The following is a 20,422-nucleotide window of genomic DNA, read 5'->3' as shown; positions in this document are numbered from 1 at the left end:
TTAAGCTGTTCATTCAACACCTACATTTTCTAACTTTGTGAAATCTTATCTGTTCCTGACAACACAGAAACACATAAGCAGGAAAAAAGGCGACAAAAAATGCTTCTATTACTACAACTTTTAAAATGAGGGTAAGAAACTAACAGAGAGAGATACTGTATAAACAAATTAATTTAATTGCACTACGTGAAAGAGCAGGCAGGTTTTACTGAAGTGGAGCAGTAGACAGCATGACAGAACAAAATTCCTCAAAGCAATGGCATATAAATATTGAATAAAATACAAAAGCCAACTCTGCAGATGGCTTTGGGAAAAGCAGCCACTCTGGCTGCAAGTATGTTTCAGAGAACCCTACAAAACCTGGAAATCTGCAAAGCCAAAGAGGAAATCAGTGAATAATCTGCTAGAGGGAAATCCCCAGCTTCCACAATCAAGTACAGGGATTACAAAGACATTTCTAAATCAGTGAGGGATGGGATGAGACAGAAGACTAAATGTTAGGATTTTGAATTTTCCCCTTAGAATCAGATACTGCTATGCCAGGCATAGACCTACTGCTGGTCTTTGGGTACCAATTTTGATATTTAACTTGGGGTGTTAATCTCTCAGCAAAATATCATCTCTGTAGCCATTACTTTCTTCCAGAGGCCTTTGCAAAAGGCATTTCCAACAGATTCAAATATATGATTGCCAATCAAGTGAGCTGCATTCATTCAATTTTCTTTTTGCCTTTTGCTCAGAGAACCAGCTGTAGGATTCACTCACAAAAGCTTCAGAAGCAAAGAAAGAGAGGATTTTGTTAATCTGGATTTGTGAGCCCCAAGCTACTGGTTTAAAATTTCATGATGAATCTGTGTCACTGTGTATTTCCTTCTCCCTTGGGAAAACGAAGGACAAATGTATGTAGGAAATCAGGCTTATTCCTCTTAACTGTAAGAAGCTAGCAAAGAGAAATAAATGAAGAGAATTTGGCATTACCTTACCCAGATAACCAAACCACCCTACGACTTCAGCTTTACGTGATTTGCAGAGTGAGAGTAAGTAATATATATTAAAAAATAGCAACCAAACCCCCAAATCAGACACACAGTGCAGTGTTTCTGTGGGTTGTTGAGGCAAGAGAATCACAGTGGATGCAAACAAGGCCACAGCAGTGAGACACAAGTGAAACAAAACTCAGTGTCCTTTGCAGGACAGCTCTTTCAGAAGCTTGCAGGCTTTCTTCTGAGAGGCTGAGAGCTCTCAGCCTCTCTGCACCCAGGATATCCAGCACTATTCTTTTCTGTAGGCTGAGACAGAGGTACCAGTGCGAGCTGGACAGCAGGCACCTTCAAAATGGTGATGCTTAACACAAGGCAATGGAAATTTTTCTTACAAGAGATATTTTTCATCTACAGGACTGGAGGTCCTTGAATGCATGCCAACTCGATCTTTCATACAGAGTAATGTGCCAAGAAGCATCAAGTTCCTACCCTTACAAACATATCTCCTTAACTTGCTTTGAAGGAACAGCTACCCCAATGTGGACTGGGACCAGAGGACACTTCAAAAGTCACATAGCAAGTGAGAAGAGAAAGCAGCAAATGACCTCCAGTAACTCTGCTGCCCTTGCCCTGCATCAGCCTCATCACTGGGCACCACAGTGTCTACAAGAGGTCTTATGGAAATCAATTCTAAAACTCACAATACAATTAATCTGAAAAGGACCCTGGGCAATAGAAACAGGTTTGTCATCATGCCTTGTGCCAACTAAGCTTTCAGGCTTTCAAATCTAGCACTTTTCTCACCCTCAGGAAATATTTCTCCTATGTGTTAAAATCACAATGAACCCCAAGGTATTTACACATAACACTAAGAATATCAGAGATTAGTACAACACACGGTATGTTTAGAATTGCGGAATCGTTAATGTAGATTAAAGTGCTTTGCCAGTAATCACTCACTTTCCTGACCTAGCCACATGGCTTTTCCATTTTGCTGCACTCCAGCGCTGCCAAGCTGCACAGCTGGTCCTGGGGGGGCCAGCCCTGCGGGGGCAATGACAAATGCCATGAAACTGCTCTGGCCCCAGCCCCTGACTATGGCACACAAAAATGTGCTCTGGGAGGCTGCCAGAAATATGGAGTTCTCCATATTGAGCAAGGGGGCTAGAGCTGGTACTCCCATCACACACAGCAAGGAGGTGGGGCAAGCAGAGAAAGCAGACCCAGAAAGATTGCATGGTCACACTGCTTGTGGTTTCTGGAGCATCCCCTCGGAGGTGGCCTTTATGGAGCTGGTGTGACTGGGATGGGCAGTTCAGCAGCAAACACCCACAGCCCTACAAGGAGTTGATTCCTTCTCTGGCAGCGTGAGTCACACCAATGGCACACAGGCTCTCCTCAGCAAGCACTCAGCCACTCCATTACTTGGGCAAGATGCTGGTAAAACATACTCCTCTAAAACCACTACTGTAAAATCCCTGCTCCTTACAGCCTGGAGCATTCATGAAGAGGGTATCTGAGAGGGGACAAGAAAAACTGTAGGGATGGAATACCACTGAGGCAATAAAGTAAATTCAGTATTTAATAATCTTTTCCAATAACTGTTTAATTTTTAAGAAGTATTTCTGAGAGATTTCTACATTTCATCACAGTGAATGGGTGGCAATGAAAGATTTTGTCTAGACAGAAGGTAAAGTTTGAACTTTAAAATTAAGTTCTACACAGTGAGAAAAAACCTAGCCAGCACAATGTTAGATTTGCCTTAAATCTTAAAAAAAAAAAAAAAAGAAAATAAAAAAAAGAAAAAAAAAAAATAGAGAAAACCTCCAAAAGTTAAAACCCCCAAAACAATAAAATTTTATTATTTTGGAAATATGTTCTAGCTAAAGTAAATATTTTAAATATTTAGTATTAAATATTAGGAAATATCACTTTGTGGAGATGAAAGTAACATCATCAGGGAGTTTCATAAACTGTCTCAATTTCTGCGTAGCTGCTCTTCAGTACTAACAGAACACAGCATATTTGGTGCAGTGTAGATTTTTTTTTTTTTTTGGTAGAATATACTTATTTAGTGCCATAGCAGAAGAAGCAATTAGCAGGCATTTCATGGGGCAGTCACCCCAAGAACAGTCCTGAGACAAGAGCTACTCCACCACAGATAAGACCCTGGAAGGAGATGCAGCTGGGTGCCCCACAGACCTGCAGGTGTGTCAGGTTGACCTGCCTGAGACCTTCTTGCAGGTTTTTCTTTTCCACAAGCAGCCTTGCCACTCACAAATGCTTCTTCTTTTTTATTGCCTCTGCCCTGATAGCCAAGCTCTTGGCACAGATGGTCAGGACCACGATGAGGACTCCAACCAGGAAAGTCACCACGGGCCAGAGGAAGCAGTGCAAGAGAACAGTCTCATCATGGGTGCGCTTCAGCATCACATCATCCGGCCTGTGAAAGGAGGAACAGAATATGGAAAAAATATAAATCAACATAATATCATCAATTCACAAGTGGAAATCATCTAACATGGTAAGAGTAAAGGTGATTTATTTGCCAAAGTGCTAGAAGATGATTAAATGGACTATTTTATTCAATGCTTCTATTTGCCTTCTTATCACCAGCACTCATGGCAGATGATGAGAACTTTCCACTTGCAGTGTTTACAGGCTAAAAAGTCCTGGATTAAAAAATTAAAAAAAAAATAAAGAAAGAAAAACAGTGTTGGTGCTCTAGATCTTCCAGGGAATGTGGTCATCACAAACAGCCATGAAAGATACAGTATCATACTGACTGTGGATTGCAAAACCACTCTGGCAAAAACATAATACCAAGCATCATTTATACATATCTACCTCAAATCTTATCAGGTCCTGTGAAATAGATTTAAACAGTAATTAAAGCTTCACTTTTAGCTTTGGGCACTGATGTGTCCATGGGGCTACATGGAGGCTCCTGATGAAGCCAGCCCTGGCTGTGGATTGGGTCTGGGCAGGGAGCTGGTCCCTGTCCTCAGCTCTGGACTGCTGGTGCCCAGACCAGCCCAGCTGCAGTGGCAGGCAGCAGCCTGCAAGAAATCTGTCCCCAGGAGGACTGCAGCCTGCCCTGGCGTGGCTAAGGCTCCCAGGTCAGCTCCTTCCCAGCAGAGTCTGTTTCAGCAGTACACTGTGATTTGGGGCTGCTGGACAGCAGTGCCTCAGTAGACTTGAGCAGACTCCTACAGGGACAATTTGGCAAGGTTTGAAGCCTGAAACTCCTGGCCTCGACCAGCAGCATCTAATACACAGTCATGGTGGGGTCTGTGACAGGTTTATGCATTTCCAAAGGGAAATGGAGAGAGGAGGAGAACTGAGGTGGAAGTATCTTGAGACATTTGGAAATTTAGCTGTGCCACATGTCTGAAAGATCTGCTGTCTATCTGCCTCATCCAAGTCTGGGATGTTGTTGGGGAAATGTGATGGCAGGTTTTCCTCAGCTCTGGCTCTTTCTGCCCTCCCTTGCAGTTTAATAGTTATTAAATCAGTCTCATGGCATTTGCACTTCACTCTTGCTTTCCCATCTACAGCCAGAGACACGCAGTCTGCTGGAAAACTATCTGCAAAGGAGAAAAAGAGAACTTTCTCCAATTAGAAAAATATCTATAGTCTTGACTCCTGTTGGTCCTCACTTACATCAAACACTCCCATCGCATGTCGCTTCGCCAGTGACCCCTGACACTTCTTGGAGCAACAAACCTCACAACCTAAAATCCTGGAGAAGCAGACTCATCCAGCAATGTCCTGGGAATCAAGGTCTCCTAACATGGTGGCCCAAGGGAGCAGAGACCTGTTCAATGACTGTGCTGTCTCTCCCATGATAGCTTTGTCCTGATCAGAAAGGAGCCCTAAGAGAGAATTCTGTCAGGGAAAAAGAAGGAACTCTTTTTGCTACACTGAGAAATTGAATGGCTTGCATGTCTGCAGAGTTTTTATCCATCCTTAAGGAGTTACTGGAGCCAGACTGCCAGCTACACCTGATGCTAGATTTAATTACACCTGCATTTGCATTTGGGGGTCTCTCACCCAAAATTGCTGTGCAGTGAATACTGTGCACTGTGCCAGCCTGAAAGTCCCCAAGGCCAACTTCATACACCTGTCTATGTTTCTGCAGTAAGGAGCAGAATAAAACTCTAATTGTGAGCAGCTCAGCTATATAAAATTTGAAATTCAGGAGCACAGAAAGATATCAAAAGAATCCCAGATGTATTCAGTAGTGAAATGTATGAATTCTGTGCAACCAAAAATCTCCAGATACATAAACAGGCAAGGTGAACGCTATAAATTGAATAAAGCAGTATTAACTTCATGGGTGCAAACTCACCAGCCTGTGCACCTGAAGAGAGATATCCTTTCACAAAAGGTATAAGCCTGCTCCCTCACAGTTATTGTATCATCACCTGTGAATTAGAGTGCTACTTGACAAGGAGGCCATAAGTAGGCAACACTCGATCTTCACAGCTCTGAACTTATTAGTGACATTTAAAGTATTTTTTTTTAAGCAGATGTTAGTTCAAAAAGAAGGGACAAGCAAAAACCTAGAAAATTGGATTCAATTAGAGGAAAGAAAGTGTGATTGGGGGAAGTAAGATAACCTTTAGACTGAATCTTAAATGTTTTGAAAACCATAGATACCAAAGGTAGCAGCAATGGATGTCAAACACTCATTATAGATGTGACTGTGACTTTTGAAATTTGAAAGAGTTTCCCTTTTGGCAAAGAGTCAAAGACAAAGCCTTTAAGTAAGCTTTGAGATGAGGTTTGGGTTTAGATGGGTATTACTGCTACTTTTAAGTACAGTAAAAGTCCCTGTGCACTGGAGTGGCCTCACCATGATTCCTGTGTGCAGTTTTGGGTGCCACAATATAAGAAAGATGTTAAGTTGTTGGAGAGAATCCAAAAGAGGGACATGAGGATGGTGAAGAGACTTGAGGGAAGTCATATATGTAGTGGCTGAGGTTGCCTTGTTCAGTGTGGAGAAGATTAAGGGGAGACCTCATTGCAGTCACATCCTCACAAGGGGAAGAGCAGGGGCAGACACTGATCTCTTCTCTGTGGTGCCCAGTGACAGAACCCAAGGGAATGACATGAAGCTTTGTCAGGGGAGGTTCAGGTTGGATATTAGGAAAATGTTCTTCATCCACAGGGTTGTTGGGCACTGGAACAGGCTCTCCAGAGCAGTGGTCACAGCACCAAGCCTGTCTGAGCTCAAGAAACATTTGTACAGTGCTCTCAGGCACCCAGTGTGACTCCTGGGAGCGGTGCTGGGCAGGGTCCTTAGCTGGATTCGATGATACTGGTGAGCGCCTTCCAGTTCAGAGTATTCTGTGATTCTGTGGCACTTGAAACACAGTGATGTAACTGCTTTAGGTTTGCTTGGCAAATCTAGCAGTTTTGACTTTTCATGCTATTTTTTTAAAGGTGACCTGCCTGCTCCCACAGTCTGAAGGCTTGTTGTTTTACTTGGAAACAGAAATGCAAAGGTGTTCTGTCCCCAAGGGAAGACTTCTCATGGTAAAGACCTGTCTTTCCTGGAAAGCCTAAGAGTGTCACTCCCTGGTGCTGAGGCAATGATGTTGAACTCAAAGGAAGTACATCCTAGAAGTACCTAGAAATGCCTAGAAACACGTTTCTTTTCCCTATGAAAATCAGCTGATACAAATGAATTTGTTGCTTTGCTCCTGTAAGTACAGTGTCTTTAATAATGCATCTTTGCTCTGTGACTTTATATAGTACTTCAGTTCAAATATGTTGGCAGAGGGGTTGGGCATCTTCACACTCAGCTTGATTATTGGCAGTCTCTTCTTTCTACCAATGCTGCCAGTCAGGTTGCCAGTATATGTAAAGCCTCTTGAGGGGATGCACCCAAAATCTTAACACCAGTTATCCATGCACATAACAGCGACAGAGGCAAGAAAGAGACCCAGTGGGACAAAAGGGGGAAACCCTGCAGTGATTGCAAAGCATGCTCAGGCATTCAGAGCTGGTTCTTGCTGCGAATAGTGATGGCCACTGTGCAGCACTACCACTGCCCAGCAGCAGCCACAGTGAAACAACAAACTGAAAAAAAAATCCCTGAAGAAGCCTTTGCCTTAACCCTGAAAACACAGCTTTCTCTTTCATTGAACAGACAAGAAGGAAGGAATTTTGTTTTCATTGCTAAAAGGTGAGACCAGGACTTATTTTTAGCAGGACTTTGAGCTCAAGGCTGGACATTTGTGGAGCTTTGAGCAGGGCTAACTGGATTAATTGCATTATACAACACATCCCTGTTAGGTTCTGCCAGGTAGTTCAGACACCAGACAAAACAGGCCTCCATCAGAGCCTTCAGAGCAATTACTGAACACCATGGGGAGAATTTCAGTGCAGGGATTACCAAAATGTCATGTAGGACCAAAAGATTACAGGACATAAACATTTCTGTCGTCACTTATGAACCAAACTGTGAACCTAGCGCCGCACAACAATATCTGACAGAAGTGGAGGCACAGGATAGGAAACCTTACAAATGCTTTTGTATTCAAACAATCTGGATTTAAAGATGTTTGCAATACACTAATTTGTTCCCACAGATATTCACATCCCTTCGCTCTGACAAGCAGTCTTTTCTTCCCTTATTGCAAGATGCAGAGATCTTCAGCTGGATGGCTGCATGCAGAGGCAGCACAGTGTCTCACTGGCAGTCAAGTCCTTTCCCCCTCAGGCCCAAGCACTGCTCCAGAGGTGGAGGGAATTAATTTAGAAAACTGTGAAGTAATAGAGCAAACCAAAATTTATGTTCCAAGATTTTATGGATGAGCAGCCTTACTACCTGAGCACCCTTGGCTTACACACATAATTATTCTGACATAAGTGGGAACCCTGCAGGGCATCCCAACAACATACAGGTTGTCACTGATCACTTGACAGGGTTTGCTCTTCAAATCTCTGATAAATTTGTGTACAGCATCCTGCAGCAAACATAGAGGAGGTTAAAGCATGGCTGGCTCATCTGCTGTGCCACAGCAAAGGAAACACAGAGTGTTCCTGTGTATGGAACAAACCCAGAGTCAACAAGCAACAATGCCATATAAATCAGCCACTAAAAAGAAATGACTTGACACAAGGTGCCTGTCTCTGCGTGGCATGAAACAGTGAGGTCTCACCTCATGGCAATCTTAGTTTCTCTCTTTTTTTTGTTCTTGTCATAGATGTCAATGTCACCTGGAACATGAAGAAGTAAATTGTCAGGATCTTCCCCATGCCTGCCTGTTCCCTCAGGCCTCCCACTTTAGGGCATGCAGCTGTGGCCCTTGTTTGCATGAGGTCATGACTGCAGACTGCTGGGACACTGGGTGTGAGATCCAGAACAGCAAAGCCCTAGAGCTCAGTGCCTTCTCAAAACCTTTGGCAACAGCCTGAGAACTTCATCCTTTATTTTAGAGTCTGAAACACTGAAGGTTGGTTTCTGCTGTGCTGGTCTTCCTTCAGACTGGGATATCATCATGCCAACAGACAGGCATCTTCACCAGAGATCCAGAAATGCAACTTCCCTATGTAGCTTGAACCCTTTGTCCCAAAGCTTGTCACAGAAAAGTGCGAACTAAAATGAAGAGCCTACAGTGGCAAAGCAACACCTTGCTCTTCAGTAAGGTCTGAGCTCTAAGATAAGCTGTACTTGGTTCCCTAAGAGAAATGTCAGGCAGCTCATTTTGCTGGGAAGTTTGATTTATGGTAACTGAGAATGGTTGAAATTGCCAAGTCTGCTTCTCATCCCTTTTGTATAACTTTGAACTGTAAGAATGGCATCCCTTTTTTAATCTTTTCAAAATAACCTATTGAACCCACCAAACTGAAAGGAAGATGTTCCTAACAGTATACTCTGCATGCAGCAATAGTTCTGACAATGAAGATTGAGTAAATTCGATGAAGAGGAGATTATATTCATTAATTGCCTGTATATTTACCTAGATGCTGTTTCAAAAGAGGTAATATTAATATTACAAATACTAAATTCTCTAAAAAATTATTTATTATATTATTATTATATATATTATTTTATACAGACTGACAGACAACAGTTAGTTTATTCACACAGTGAAAAAAATACTGTCAGAAAACATACACACTTATATTTTGAAGGGAACAGGCTTCTCCCTCAGTTTGTTATGATTTCTTTTTACTGCTTTGCAGGCTGCTTAGTCATCATTGCTCTAAAAGTATACCCAAGCAAGCACATTCCCAGTCAGCAGAACGTATCTCCCAAAGCTCTTTGCTATCTCCAGAAGAAAATAGATGGTGTACACATTTCAGCTTAGGCTATCTTCTAGTATCTCTGGCAGTGAGCCTCTCTTATCCTGTGTATGAATTGTTGTATGATCAGCAAAAGGCAGTGTTTCAAGGCAGCCATTGTGCTGGCAAGAACTTTTAGCAGTATAGGATTCAGCATCTTTAGGGGAAAAAACCCTTCCTGAATGCTGCACAATTTCTCAGCGCCAGCTTACATAAATGTCAGATGCTAGGCAGCATGCAGCCTTTGCAGAAAAGGTTTGTCTTTGCTCCACCAAAATGTAATTGAGAATCAGCTCCCATAGCTCTGGACAGCTACACTCCTCTACAGGAGAGAAATAAACACTTCTGGGCATCTGACCTGTATCAGGCATTTACTCTGGGGTAGGATAAAAGGCCCGTTTCTCTCCACTGACTAAAAAAGTTAACATTCACATCATCCTTTCCACATCAGTTTTAGATGTATCCTAGCCATGACTTCTCCTGCAGACAAACCCATGTTTCTGACTCTCCTGCTCACTTGGGCAGTGGATCCTGCAAGTCCCAGTTTTCAGGAGTACAAGGAACAGGCAACACCTGCCTGCCCACAAAAACCAGAATCATAACTTGGTTCCTGGTTACCAGATCCAAGCTTTGGCACCTTGTGGACCAGAGGACTCCCAAGAAAGTCCCAGACAGGTCTGATGTCATCACTCAGAGTGCCCTAAGTTTTAACCCCTGCATGCTGTAAGCAATTTTTCTTCACCCTCTAAAGGAAAAAAAATTGCTACAAAGCTTTGGTGGTGTCCCTCTGCAAAGAGTTAACCAGGGACAACAAACTCATCCTGGGCATGCTGGCTGGGTCTACAGTCTCTTCAGGGAGAAAACTATTATAGGCAGCCTAGGACAAACCTGGAGGCCCCAAGGCACTCAGCAGGACACCCACAAGAGAGTCAGGCATTTCTCCACCTGCCATCCATTCTCCTCCTGATTGTCTTTCTGAACTTAAGTATCTGGTGCCAATGCTCCCACACTGAGCCCTGAATTGCACCTGCAAGTCATGAGCTATTCCCTCGTCTATTTAACTTTCAAGTGTTTGTGGGCTAGGACTAACCTCCTCCTGCAGCCACATTGCCTTTTATTTCCTGGCATATCACCATCAGAGACAGGAAAAAGGACTCCCTCCCCTTTCTGTTTACTGAAGGAAGGAAACCACACATCACTCTCATGTGCATGGCAGCCACATCAACACTGGCAGTAAAAGTAAGAACTGAAACAGAAGGGGAGATGCTTTAGGTTACAACTTTCTACTCTGCAAGCATGTAGGAAACCTGGCAGTTCTGTTGCTGTTTATTACACACATCTGATCCACAAATCTTCTATGAACAAAATTACTGAGTTAGTTTGCCCTATTTGTTCTCTTCTTTTCTCCCGTGAATAGAGTAGAGTTTATTTTCTGTGGAGGAAAGGAATGCTAATATCCACACCAGAAATCTGCTGAGTGGTAAAAGCCAAGATGCTTTTTGCTATAAAAATTGCACACTTTAAGGAAAACTTTTCTCGGAGTTTTATATTTTTACTTCAAGTGGTAAAAATACTCCTTTCCTTTCTGTATAGTTTTTCATCAATAGAGTTGTCTTGCAAAGTTCTGCACTGAGCTCTGCGTGATAAACCACATTGCCCTGGAGGGGGTCTCTGTGTGTATATACATATGCATGCATTTATATGTATTTTCAAGCAGAACCAATGGACAGCTGTTAAGCAGATGCATGAGCACGCCTGCCTAGCCAAATGGACATTACTCACCTCAAGTGCTGGTTAAAATAGCACGTAAATGGTTGAGAACCCACTTTCTCTTTCCAGTACTTCTGCTTGTACGTGACGTTCTCAGAGTTCTCCTGATCATCTCTTGCACAGGGAGGGATGTATGAGCACTGCCAAGACACATTGCAAAACAGAGTTACTGCTGTGCTCAAGAACACAGGGCATCACTTCTCTGTGTTTTCCTCATGATACCAGCGTGACTGAAATGGACTGAGAATAATAAACAAAATCTCCAAAGAAACAGAAAAGAAATTTAACTTTAATTGCTAATTATTCTGTGCAGGTACTGGAAAAGAATATAATAGCATTCAGAAAGAAAATAAAGGCTTTGACATGTTTGTTCCACTCTTAAACCAAACCACATCATAACATCTTGGGGTCTGGCATGATGAACGTGAAAATGATCATTTCATTTTGATATATTCCTAGCCAGCTGCATGGATTGGATTTGAATAACTTCCTATTTTCAGTGAGGCATGTAATCACAAGTTTTGTTAAGTATCATGCTAATAAATAATCCAAAGAGTCCAGCAAGCTTTCCCAGGTGATGGGATATCTGGCTGATGTCCACTGATACAAGAAGGTATTCTTCCACTGTCTGCATCTTCTGCTGTACAGAAGTCAAGGAGAGCTGAGCATGCAACTGAGCTACCTGCAGATCTCACCTTAAGACATCTGCTTCAAAGTCCAGAGATCAAGGGAATTTCTTCCCCTCTTTTGGTCACACACACACACACACACACACAACTTGTTTCAAAGTCTTTGACACACCACACTTAATTCATAGCCACAGGCAGTTGAACAACATAAAACAAACAGTTCACTGAATCAAGTGTCAGCACTATCAGAGTTCTGTGTCCAAGCACAATCCCTCTCATTTTTACCAGGCATCCATACTGGAGATCATGACAGGAGCTGTTGAACCACACTGAGTAACTCAGCTCAGCAGATCCTCCTGTAACACAGAGACCTTTCACCCTGCAGGACATACAGACACCAAGAGCACACACTGAATTTTAATTCCTTTAAAACTGGGAGCTGCAAATAGAAAAAAGTGTGACTGGGAAGGCAGTTAAAAGCCTCCTACTTAGGAAGGATAAGGGAGCAGGAGGTGAAGGGTGTGGGAAGCCCCTAAAGGGAGCCCACATATGATCACAACATTAATTTCTCCACAGTGTCCTGAAGGCAGTACAGCAAGGACAGTGATACCCTCTCTGACATGAGAATAAAGATCACCATGGCTCACTGTGCCTAGCGAGTGCTTCCTCTCCTTCTGCTGAGGTGTCACAGGGGCTTACCTTGTCCCCAGCTGCACACTATACCTAAGATGTACAGACCTACAAGACCATGTTCACCATACAACATCTTGAAGATTTGCCATTCCAAGGGCAAGAGATAAATCTCAGGATTTTATTCCCCTGATCATGTAAAATCTGACCACTTCGGTCAGCACCCGCAATTGCTGCCAGTGTTTTGCATACTTCAGAATGAAAAGAATCTGCAAGGTCTTCCTTGCTGCTTCCAAACTGAAACCTACCTTTTCCACATGCAAGGATCTCCATTTTCACATGGACTCCTGGCTGGTGTTGCCATGGCACAGAGCTCACTTTATTTCCCTGTTCATGGGACCCTAAACAAGGGTTGTCGTAGTGAGACATTGTCCCACTGCTGATGATGGAGGACAGAAATGAATGGCAACACCACTCTAATTCAGAAACCAGAATGCAGGATTTGTTACATACTGTTATTGCCATCTTTGATAATATTCCTTGGTCAACAGAACTTTTGGTTTGGTTGTCCACTTTGGAAGCATCAGACACCCCCCATTTTCCTCCACACTCCTGGTGCATAAACACATTTGTGCAGCAGCTGGGCAGAGTCAGCAAATTTGGCAGAAGACACCTGAGAGTGCTGCTGGCTCTGCTCTGACCCCTGACAGCACCAACGTGCTGCACCTTCCTAGCTGGTCCCCTCCTCCCTGCTTGGCCTGGGATCCAGCCCTTCCAACATCCTCCACTCTGATGTTTTCCTTTATGGAGCATTTCCTGCTTTGGAAATGGCACCACATCCCACGAGCTGTGCACTCACTGCCTACATCTGACAGTAATCACCATGCTGCTCTTCCCAAGCCCCCAGCCTGTAGGTAGCCCCCAGCTTTTAGGGGCTCTAGAAAGAGCCCTCAAACCAACCACTCTTTAGCCAGCACTCAAAATTAATAACTAGACAAACCAGCTAAGTACCAATAGACATTACTTTGCCTAAACACACCCAGCTATCTCAAAACTCCTATTCTGTGTTCCTGGCTCCAGTACACATATTTCCTCCATCCTCTGAAATGTTTCCTCTTCCTGGCTCAGCCTGCTGCTGTCCTCTGCTATGAAAATGCAACCACCCCACCAGTCCTGGTTAAACTTTCTCTGGATCCTTCAGAGACCTTCCACCCCCACAAAATATTACTTGAATCCTTCACAAAGTTCATAACCTGGTGAATTGTTGGTTAGCCCCATCCTGAGTTTTAGGCTTAGAAACAACCAGAGAGCTCTTTTCCCAAGAGATGTCTGTCTGAACAGACAAGTATCAAGTTTTAGCAGTCTCCCAGGACATTTCATCACAGAGCACTTCACATTTTTTCCCATCAGTCCCCATGCTGTTAGCTCAAAATGAAGATATTAAAATTGAGTTTTTCAGGACAGGGATTTTCTTGGTTTGGAAGATGCAAAGGGGCCCACAGACAGTTTCTCTGGGCAGCACTTATATTTTCCTATGCCAAAGCATGAGTGCATGGGACTATTACCAGGAGGGACCCCTAGAAGTTGGGAACAACAGCAAATGCTTTCCATAACTCAAACTTCACATCATTCTCTGCACACCTATTCCCTGCTGACAGAAAGCATGCTGGATACATTTCTACCTCTTCCTCTTTATCTTCATGTGGAAAACACAAAGGAGACACCTGGGGTTTTGCCATAAATTCATGTGGTGTCACTGCTTCTGCCTGTTGAAGATTAACAGTCTTGAAGAGAGGAATGGTCCCTGTCCAAATATGAATCCCAAGGGCCACCCTGAAACATCAACTCCATGTGGCAAAGACCTTGAGCCCCAGAAAACACCCAAGATGCAATCCCGGTGTGAACATTATAAGCTGCTGCACGAACACTGGAGCTTGTTTACCAGCCCAGGACCAGCATAGTCCCCACGAACCCAAGGTGCTTTTTGTCTCTTTCTGACCCACATAGGGGGTGGATCTCCCTTTACTCAGCCTCCCAAGCACATTTCTAGGGCACTTGCTTGACCAGCTCTATCCCCTCCAAAACAGATTCAGCAGGCAGATAAAAGGGGATCATATCCTCACAAACTTTGCTGCTGTGAGTTGATGGATGAATGTGAAATAACTCCACTTCGGCAGTAGGCAGTTTCTGAAACGTTAAATCTGTAGTCCTCCCTTACAAGACATGGGATGAAATACTGGCATCAAAACATAAACAAATGCCAACTGAAAGCAAGCTAGGACACTAGTAAAAATGTCACTTAATAGCCAATACATCTTTACACCAAGGTTTTGTAGGATTTGTATTTGTGTTTGCTGCTGGATGCTCCCACTTCAGTGTCCCTGCAGATGCCTGGGAAGATTCCTGGTGCTTCTGAACACTTCATGAGGACAGATATTCTTCCATATCACAGAGAAAGAACAGATGCATGAACTCTTGACTATGGTTTAAGTTCCAGGTTGAATTTAATGCTTTTCAAAGATCAATTCTTGCCTAATTCAGTCACGTTTTAATAAAAAGACAGACTTGATAGACTACAAGTCCAGGAAAGTTTAAAATGTGAAGAGACATCCTGGCCCAAAATAGAAGCAATTCAGCCCAACAGAAGACAAACCAAAGGAATTCCAGAGCAAGATTTTAAACTCACTTTCCAAGTGACCGTCCTTCTGGCTCCTGGTGAGCTATGGGACAGACATGTACCATCTGTTTGGTGGGGCAAGCCCTACAACACCTGCTGGAGTAGAGATCCACCTGCAGCCCATGGTGGACCCCACACCACACAAAGGGACGCCCAAAGGAGGTTGTCACTTTGGGGGAAGCCCACATGGGAGCAGGGTCCTGGCAGGACCTGTGATCCTGTGGAGGGAGGAGCCCGTGCTGGAGCAGGTTTTCCAGCAGGACTTGTGACCCTGCGGGGAAGCCATGCTGGAGCACTTCATAAAGAGCTACTGCCTGTGGAAGGACCCACACTGGAGAAGGCAATGGAGGACTGTCTCCTGTGGGAGAGACCCCACACTAGAGCAGGGAAAAAGTGTGAAGAGGAAGGAGTGCAAATGTGTGATGAACTGACTACAGCCCACATTCCCTGTCCCTCTGTGCTGGTGGGAAGGAGAAGGTAAAGAAAATTAGGAGTGAAGTTAAGCTCAGGAAGAAAAGATGAGTAGGGGAAAGGCATTTTTAGATTTTATTTTATTTATGCAGTACCCTTCTCTGATTTATTTGGCAATAAAGCAGATTAATTTCCCTAAGTCAAGTCCATTTTTCCCATGATGTTAAAGGGTAAGTGATCTCTCCCTGTCCTTATCTCAACCCACAAGCCTTTCATTATATTTTCTTTCCCCTATCCACCTGAGGAGTGATACAGCAGCTTGGGTGGGCACCTGAAATCCAGCCAGGGTCAACCCACCACACCAAGCAATAGAGGAGCTTCTCCTAACTTTGTGTGTGTCTCCATGCACTACTGGGGTACCTTCTTCTTCCTCTGTCTTACAGTCACTCCCTAAAAGTTTCTTTGGCAGAACAGAGGGCAACTTCTTCCAACCCTACACTTAACTGCAGATGTAGAAAGGGAAATGTCTAAAAAGCCAGAAAACAGATGTTTTCAGCAGCTGACATACTCCCTTGCCATTTTTCCAGGCAGAGCTGTGGCCTGGTCCCTGCGCTGGCTGTGTGCACCACCAACATGCCTAATGGCCAGGGAGTAATAGCGACAAATTGACTTTGGAATTAATCCTGCTTAAGCCTTATCTCAGAGATTATTATTGCTATCAAGGCAGCTGAAGAAAGGCTACAGTCACTCCAATAAATTTCTTCCTCTGAGACAGCAATCAAAAAAACAAAAAAGAAATCCACAGATCACTCAGACTGAACACAAATATAACCACGTTCAGTGCTTTATATATACATTCCTGGATTATCTCTGACCCAGCTATATAATCTTTTAAGAGCTAAAATGAATCCTGGGCTGTACATAATATATTATATATATATATATATATGTATGTATTTCTAAGATAATGTGATTATCTTAGAAAGCAAGAGAAGAAAAAAAATTCTTTTTCCTGCATCTAGAAAAATATTTTTTCTCACTGGAACAGACATTCATATCTGTGATATGCTTATGTGTCAGCCTGCTCTACTACAGAACATAGAAGATTTTTAATCAAATACACTTGGGATTTTTGGGTGGAGTGAAGCTGCCAGCTGATTTGTTATTGTTGTGTGTTGTAAGGATCCTGAACTATGCCTTTTCTCACTATTGATTTACAGAGAAAAATTGCTACCCTACAAAGAGAAGCACCTAAGCAGAAATTAAAATTAAAAAATGTTCAAAACAAAATTGCTCTTCTTTTCCCCTTCTAGCTAGTTGGAACTGTTTAACATGTATATATGTCTAAGTGCATCAACACAAGGAAGCATAGTGCAAAAATGTGATGGGAACAGGAAGGGTTAAACAGCTCTCCAAGTGTTTGTTCATAAATATATATGGGATCCCAAGCATTAAATCCAGCAGATTCTTACTCTGTGCTCTAACTAATGTACCTCAACATAAAATCCTGAAAGCTTTCAAAGACAGCAAGACTTTAAATCAAAAATTAAAGGAGAGTATAACTGTTTGTCTCTGCAGACATTGAATTAGGGAAAAAAAGGGAAAACCAAATAAACAGATCCAGACTTCAGTCCCTTACAAAGGTATGTTTCCTGATGAGACCTGACTTTTCTGCTTATTTTGTATTTGTTTTACATAAGCTTCTTAAAGTAGGGACAATAATTAGAGCACATTTTTTTTCTGCACAATTTTCCACTGAGATAAATTCAGTTACTACCAAAGACTACAGTTACATCAAAAAAAATGCATCCTTTTTTGCTTGGTCACATCTGGTAAATCAGATTTAATACTCAGCAATCAATATCCCAGGGTAAACAGCCCACACCTAGAAACACAAGGTGAAAGGTAAAGAAAAGAGATTATATTTGTAAAAGCAGGAAAGTACCACACACAGCCAACAGCCCTGTTTTATTATTAAGAGTTAACATGAAATTAATTGTTAAATAAAAATAGTTTTCTGAGTGATATTTACAGGCATTACTTCTCAAGCTTGGAGTGCCTCCCTGCAATTGCAATTCAGCCCCCGGGCAGGTGCAATCCTTCTCTTCCCACCATAGTTACAGAAAGGCAGAAGTAAATAAGATCAAGAAGTAAAAACAAAACAAAACACTTGGACTACTCAGAATGGTATTGCAGTCACGGTCCAATTTGAAAGCTGCTGCTGAACCTGCAGATGCTGCCAGAGCTGCTGAGCCCAGGCATTCTGGTGGCAATCAGCACTCACCTCCCATCTCCCACTTTCCATCTCCCAGCTCCTTGCTGGAGATGACCACGACTGAGCCACAGGGCCACGCTCAGGGAGAGCCATGCTGCCCCTCTGCAGAGCCACGTCATCTTTACCCCATATCAAAAGGGTGACTTTTCTCCTGCATTTTACCAACTCCCCCCGCCCACCTGAAAATGGAGAGATGCTTAGAGAAGTCCTGCAGCTCGGACAGCTAGGGCACTCCCAGCACACCTCTGCCACCGCACCCCTCTGCACAGGGAGCCTGGCAGCAGCACTCCCAGGAAAAGATTTGCAAAGCTCCCTCACAGGCCAGCATTTCATCTGCTTTCTAATCAGGCTCCATCCAGCACTGCAGCTTCAATCACTCATCACTTCTGAGCAGTGCCAAAAATTTAATCCAAATCCTGTCAGATTTACTATCCTGCTACTTACTCTTCTGATTTTTACCCTGACCACCCTTCCAAGCTGCCAAGGGGGGAAAAGCAACCCTCAAACCCTGAGTGTGAAACTTTATCTGCCTTCCAAGTGATGGAGCACACCCGTGCAAGTATGACTGAGGAGAGTGAGGCTGCACATCCCAGCTGGACACCAAAGCATGCTTCCCAGCCCTGCAAACACACCCCTGCATTGTGCTGAGCATGGCCCTTAAGAGTGTAGTGGCAAGGAAATTTCAGCTCTTTGACAGAGATGTGGATGCAACATAGTGCTAATTCCAAGTTATTTCAGAAGGAGGAGGATTCCGACATCTTCTTCAAACTACTTAATAATATCTCCTCCACTCATGTGCGTGCTAGGAAAGCCATTTTACCCAGCATAAAAAGAAAAAGGAGAAGGAGGAATAACTGCCTTTAAGGAAAGAGAAAGTACAAAAATCGTACATTGCCTTCAGACTCCCCCAGTTTGCTGGAAGATGCAACTTTACAAATTCTTCGTTTGGTCCTTGGAGGAGTTTAAGAATCAAAACAGCACGGGGGAAACTTTAGTTTTGGTGTAGCCCTTTCCCCGCCAGCAGCGGCCCCATTAGCATTTCTCCGTGCGCTCCGGGGAGCGGCACTGCGAAGTCCCGCACCCTCCGGGACGCGCACCGCAGCGGCACCGGGCGCTGCCCGAGCACACAGACCTCCCCGCCGGCAGCAGGACTTTCGCCTCCTCTCCGCACCGGCGTCCCGGGGCTCCGGCGGGGAGAGCCGGGGAACGGCAGAGGAGCCTCCGCTGCCGTCCCTGCGCTGCCGCCCGGGGCTGCGCTCCGGACGCGGGTGGGACGGACGGAATGGAGCTGGCCGCGAAGGGTGAGAGTGTGTGAGAGTGAGACAGTGTGTGTGTGTATGTGTGCGCATGTACCATACTATACAGTATATAGTACAGTGTAATACACTATATAGTACAGTATACATTACATACAGCATGTTATACTATACTATATAGAATCACAAAATATCCCGAATTGGAAGGCACTCACTGGGATCATCCAGATCACCTCCTGGCCCTGCACAGGACAGCCCCAGGAGTCACACCATGTGCTTGAGAGCGAACGCTTCTTGAACTCTGTCAGCTTTGGTGCTGTGACTACTTCCCTGGGGAGCCTGCTCCGGTGCCCAACCACCCTCTGGGTGAAGAGCCTTTTCCAAGTATCGAGCCTAAGCCTTCCCTGAGATTATATATGTATATAAACACTATAGAGATATACTACTTTTTGCTGAGCAACAAGCAGAGCGGCATTTCGGACGGATACTCCCCCACTTCACTTACCACCCTCCACCTCCCAAAAGAGAAATCCCCGCACCGAACAGAGGGCGAGTGCCAGGAGCGGTGAACGGGCACCGACAGCCGCGACGGGACCACCGCCCGCATTTTGGGAGAGGAGGGCGTCCGCGGGTCTCACCTTGGGGTTGGTGCGCAGCTGCCGCTCGTCCTCATGGAGCAGGGCGGGTGCGGAGGAGCGGGAGGTGCGGACCAGCACCTGGAGGCAGGGGTAGCGGGCGGTGCCGCGGCAGGCGGCCCCGCAGGAGAAGGTGCAGGCGAAGCGCTCCCCCAGCTGCCGCACCGCCAGCACCGTGCAGTTGGCGGAGCCGCCGCCGCCCCGCTCCTGCAGCGCCGGGCGAAGCCAGCAACAACCCAAACCCAACAGGGAAAGCAAGCCGGCGGCGATGAGGAGGAAACCCAGCCGCATGCTCTTGTCCTCCGCCTCCGTGTACTCGTAAGCCGCCCGGCTCCTCGCCATCGCCCGGCTGCCGCTGGCATCCGCCGCCGGGCATCAGCCACTGCCATCGGCTAAAACTACCGCCGCTCCCCGCCTCCATCCCCGCCTCCTCCGAGGCTGATTGCGCGTGTAACCAGCACGGAAAAAAAAAAAAAAAGACAAATAATAAAAAAAGCAAATTTAATCCCGTCTGACCTAATTCAGGGCCCTCCGGGAGTGGAAAGGGACAGCTTGCAACCCGATTATCTGACTGGAGATTTGCTGTGCGGAGGGTTAGTCCGGATTAATATTGGGTACCATCATGCAATGTACAATATCTAGAAGAGGGTGGGTGGGGTCCTTTGGGTGCATTGTGGCCCCCCCCTAAGGCAACATCTCACCACTGGCTTCCTTCTTAAATCTTGGAGATCTTGTGTAAAGTTCCATTCAGTACCCCTAAGGCATCACAGTCTGCAAGGTCTCTATGAGCAGAGGAGGAAATGGATATGAAATGAAAGAAATTAAGCATCCACAAGTGAGAAGTCAGCTTCTATTTTC

General features: G+C 44.6%; 1 protein-coding gene across 1 annotated transcript; it reads right to left on the bottom strand.

Annotated features, from left to right (window-relative positions):
* Nucleotides 1-3,019: 3,019 nt before the first annotated feature.
* On the bottom strand, nt 3,020-19,906 carry KCNMB4 (potassium calcium-activated channel subfamily M regulatory beta subunit 4). Its single transcript, XM_021528984.3, has 3 exons — nt 19,568-19,906; nt 11,064-11,191; nt 3,020-3,426 (listed from the first exon to the last, which is right to left on the bottom strand). Exons 1-3 carry the CDS (start codon nt 19,904-19,906, stop codon nt 3,258-3,260), a joined length of 636 nt encoding a protein of 211 aa, XP_021384659.1. The 3' UTR covers nt 3,020-3,257.
* Between the last annotated feature and the right edge of the window lie 516 nt (nt 19,907-20,422).

Source organism: Lonchura striata, chromosome 5 (assembly GCF_046129695.1).
Source record: "Lonchura striata isolate bLonStr1 chromosome 5, bLonStr1.mat, whole genome shotgun sequence".
Classification (NCBI taxonomy): Eukaryota; Metazoa; Chordata; class Aves; order Passeriformes; family Estrildidae; genus Lonchura; species Lonchura striata.
The sequence above is the reverse complement of the archived record's forward strand: the minus strand, read 5'-3'. Positions and strand labels throughout refer to the sequence as shown.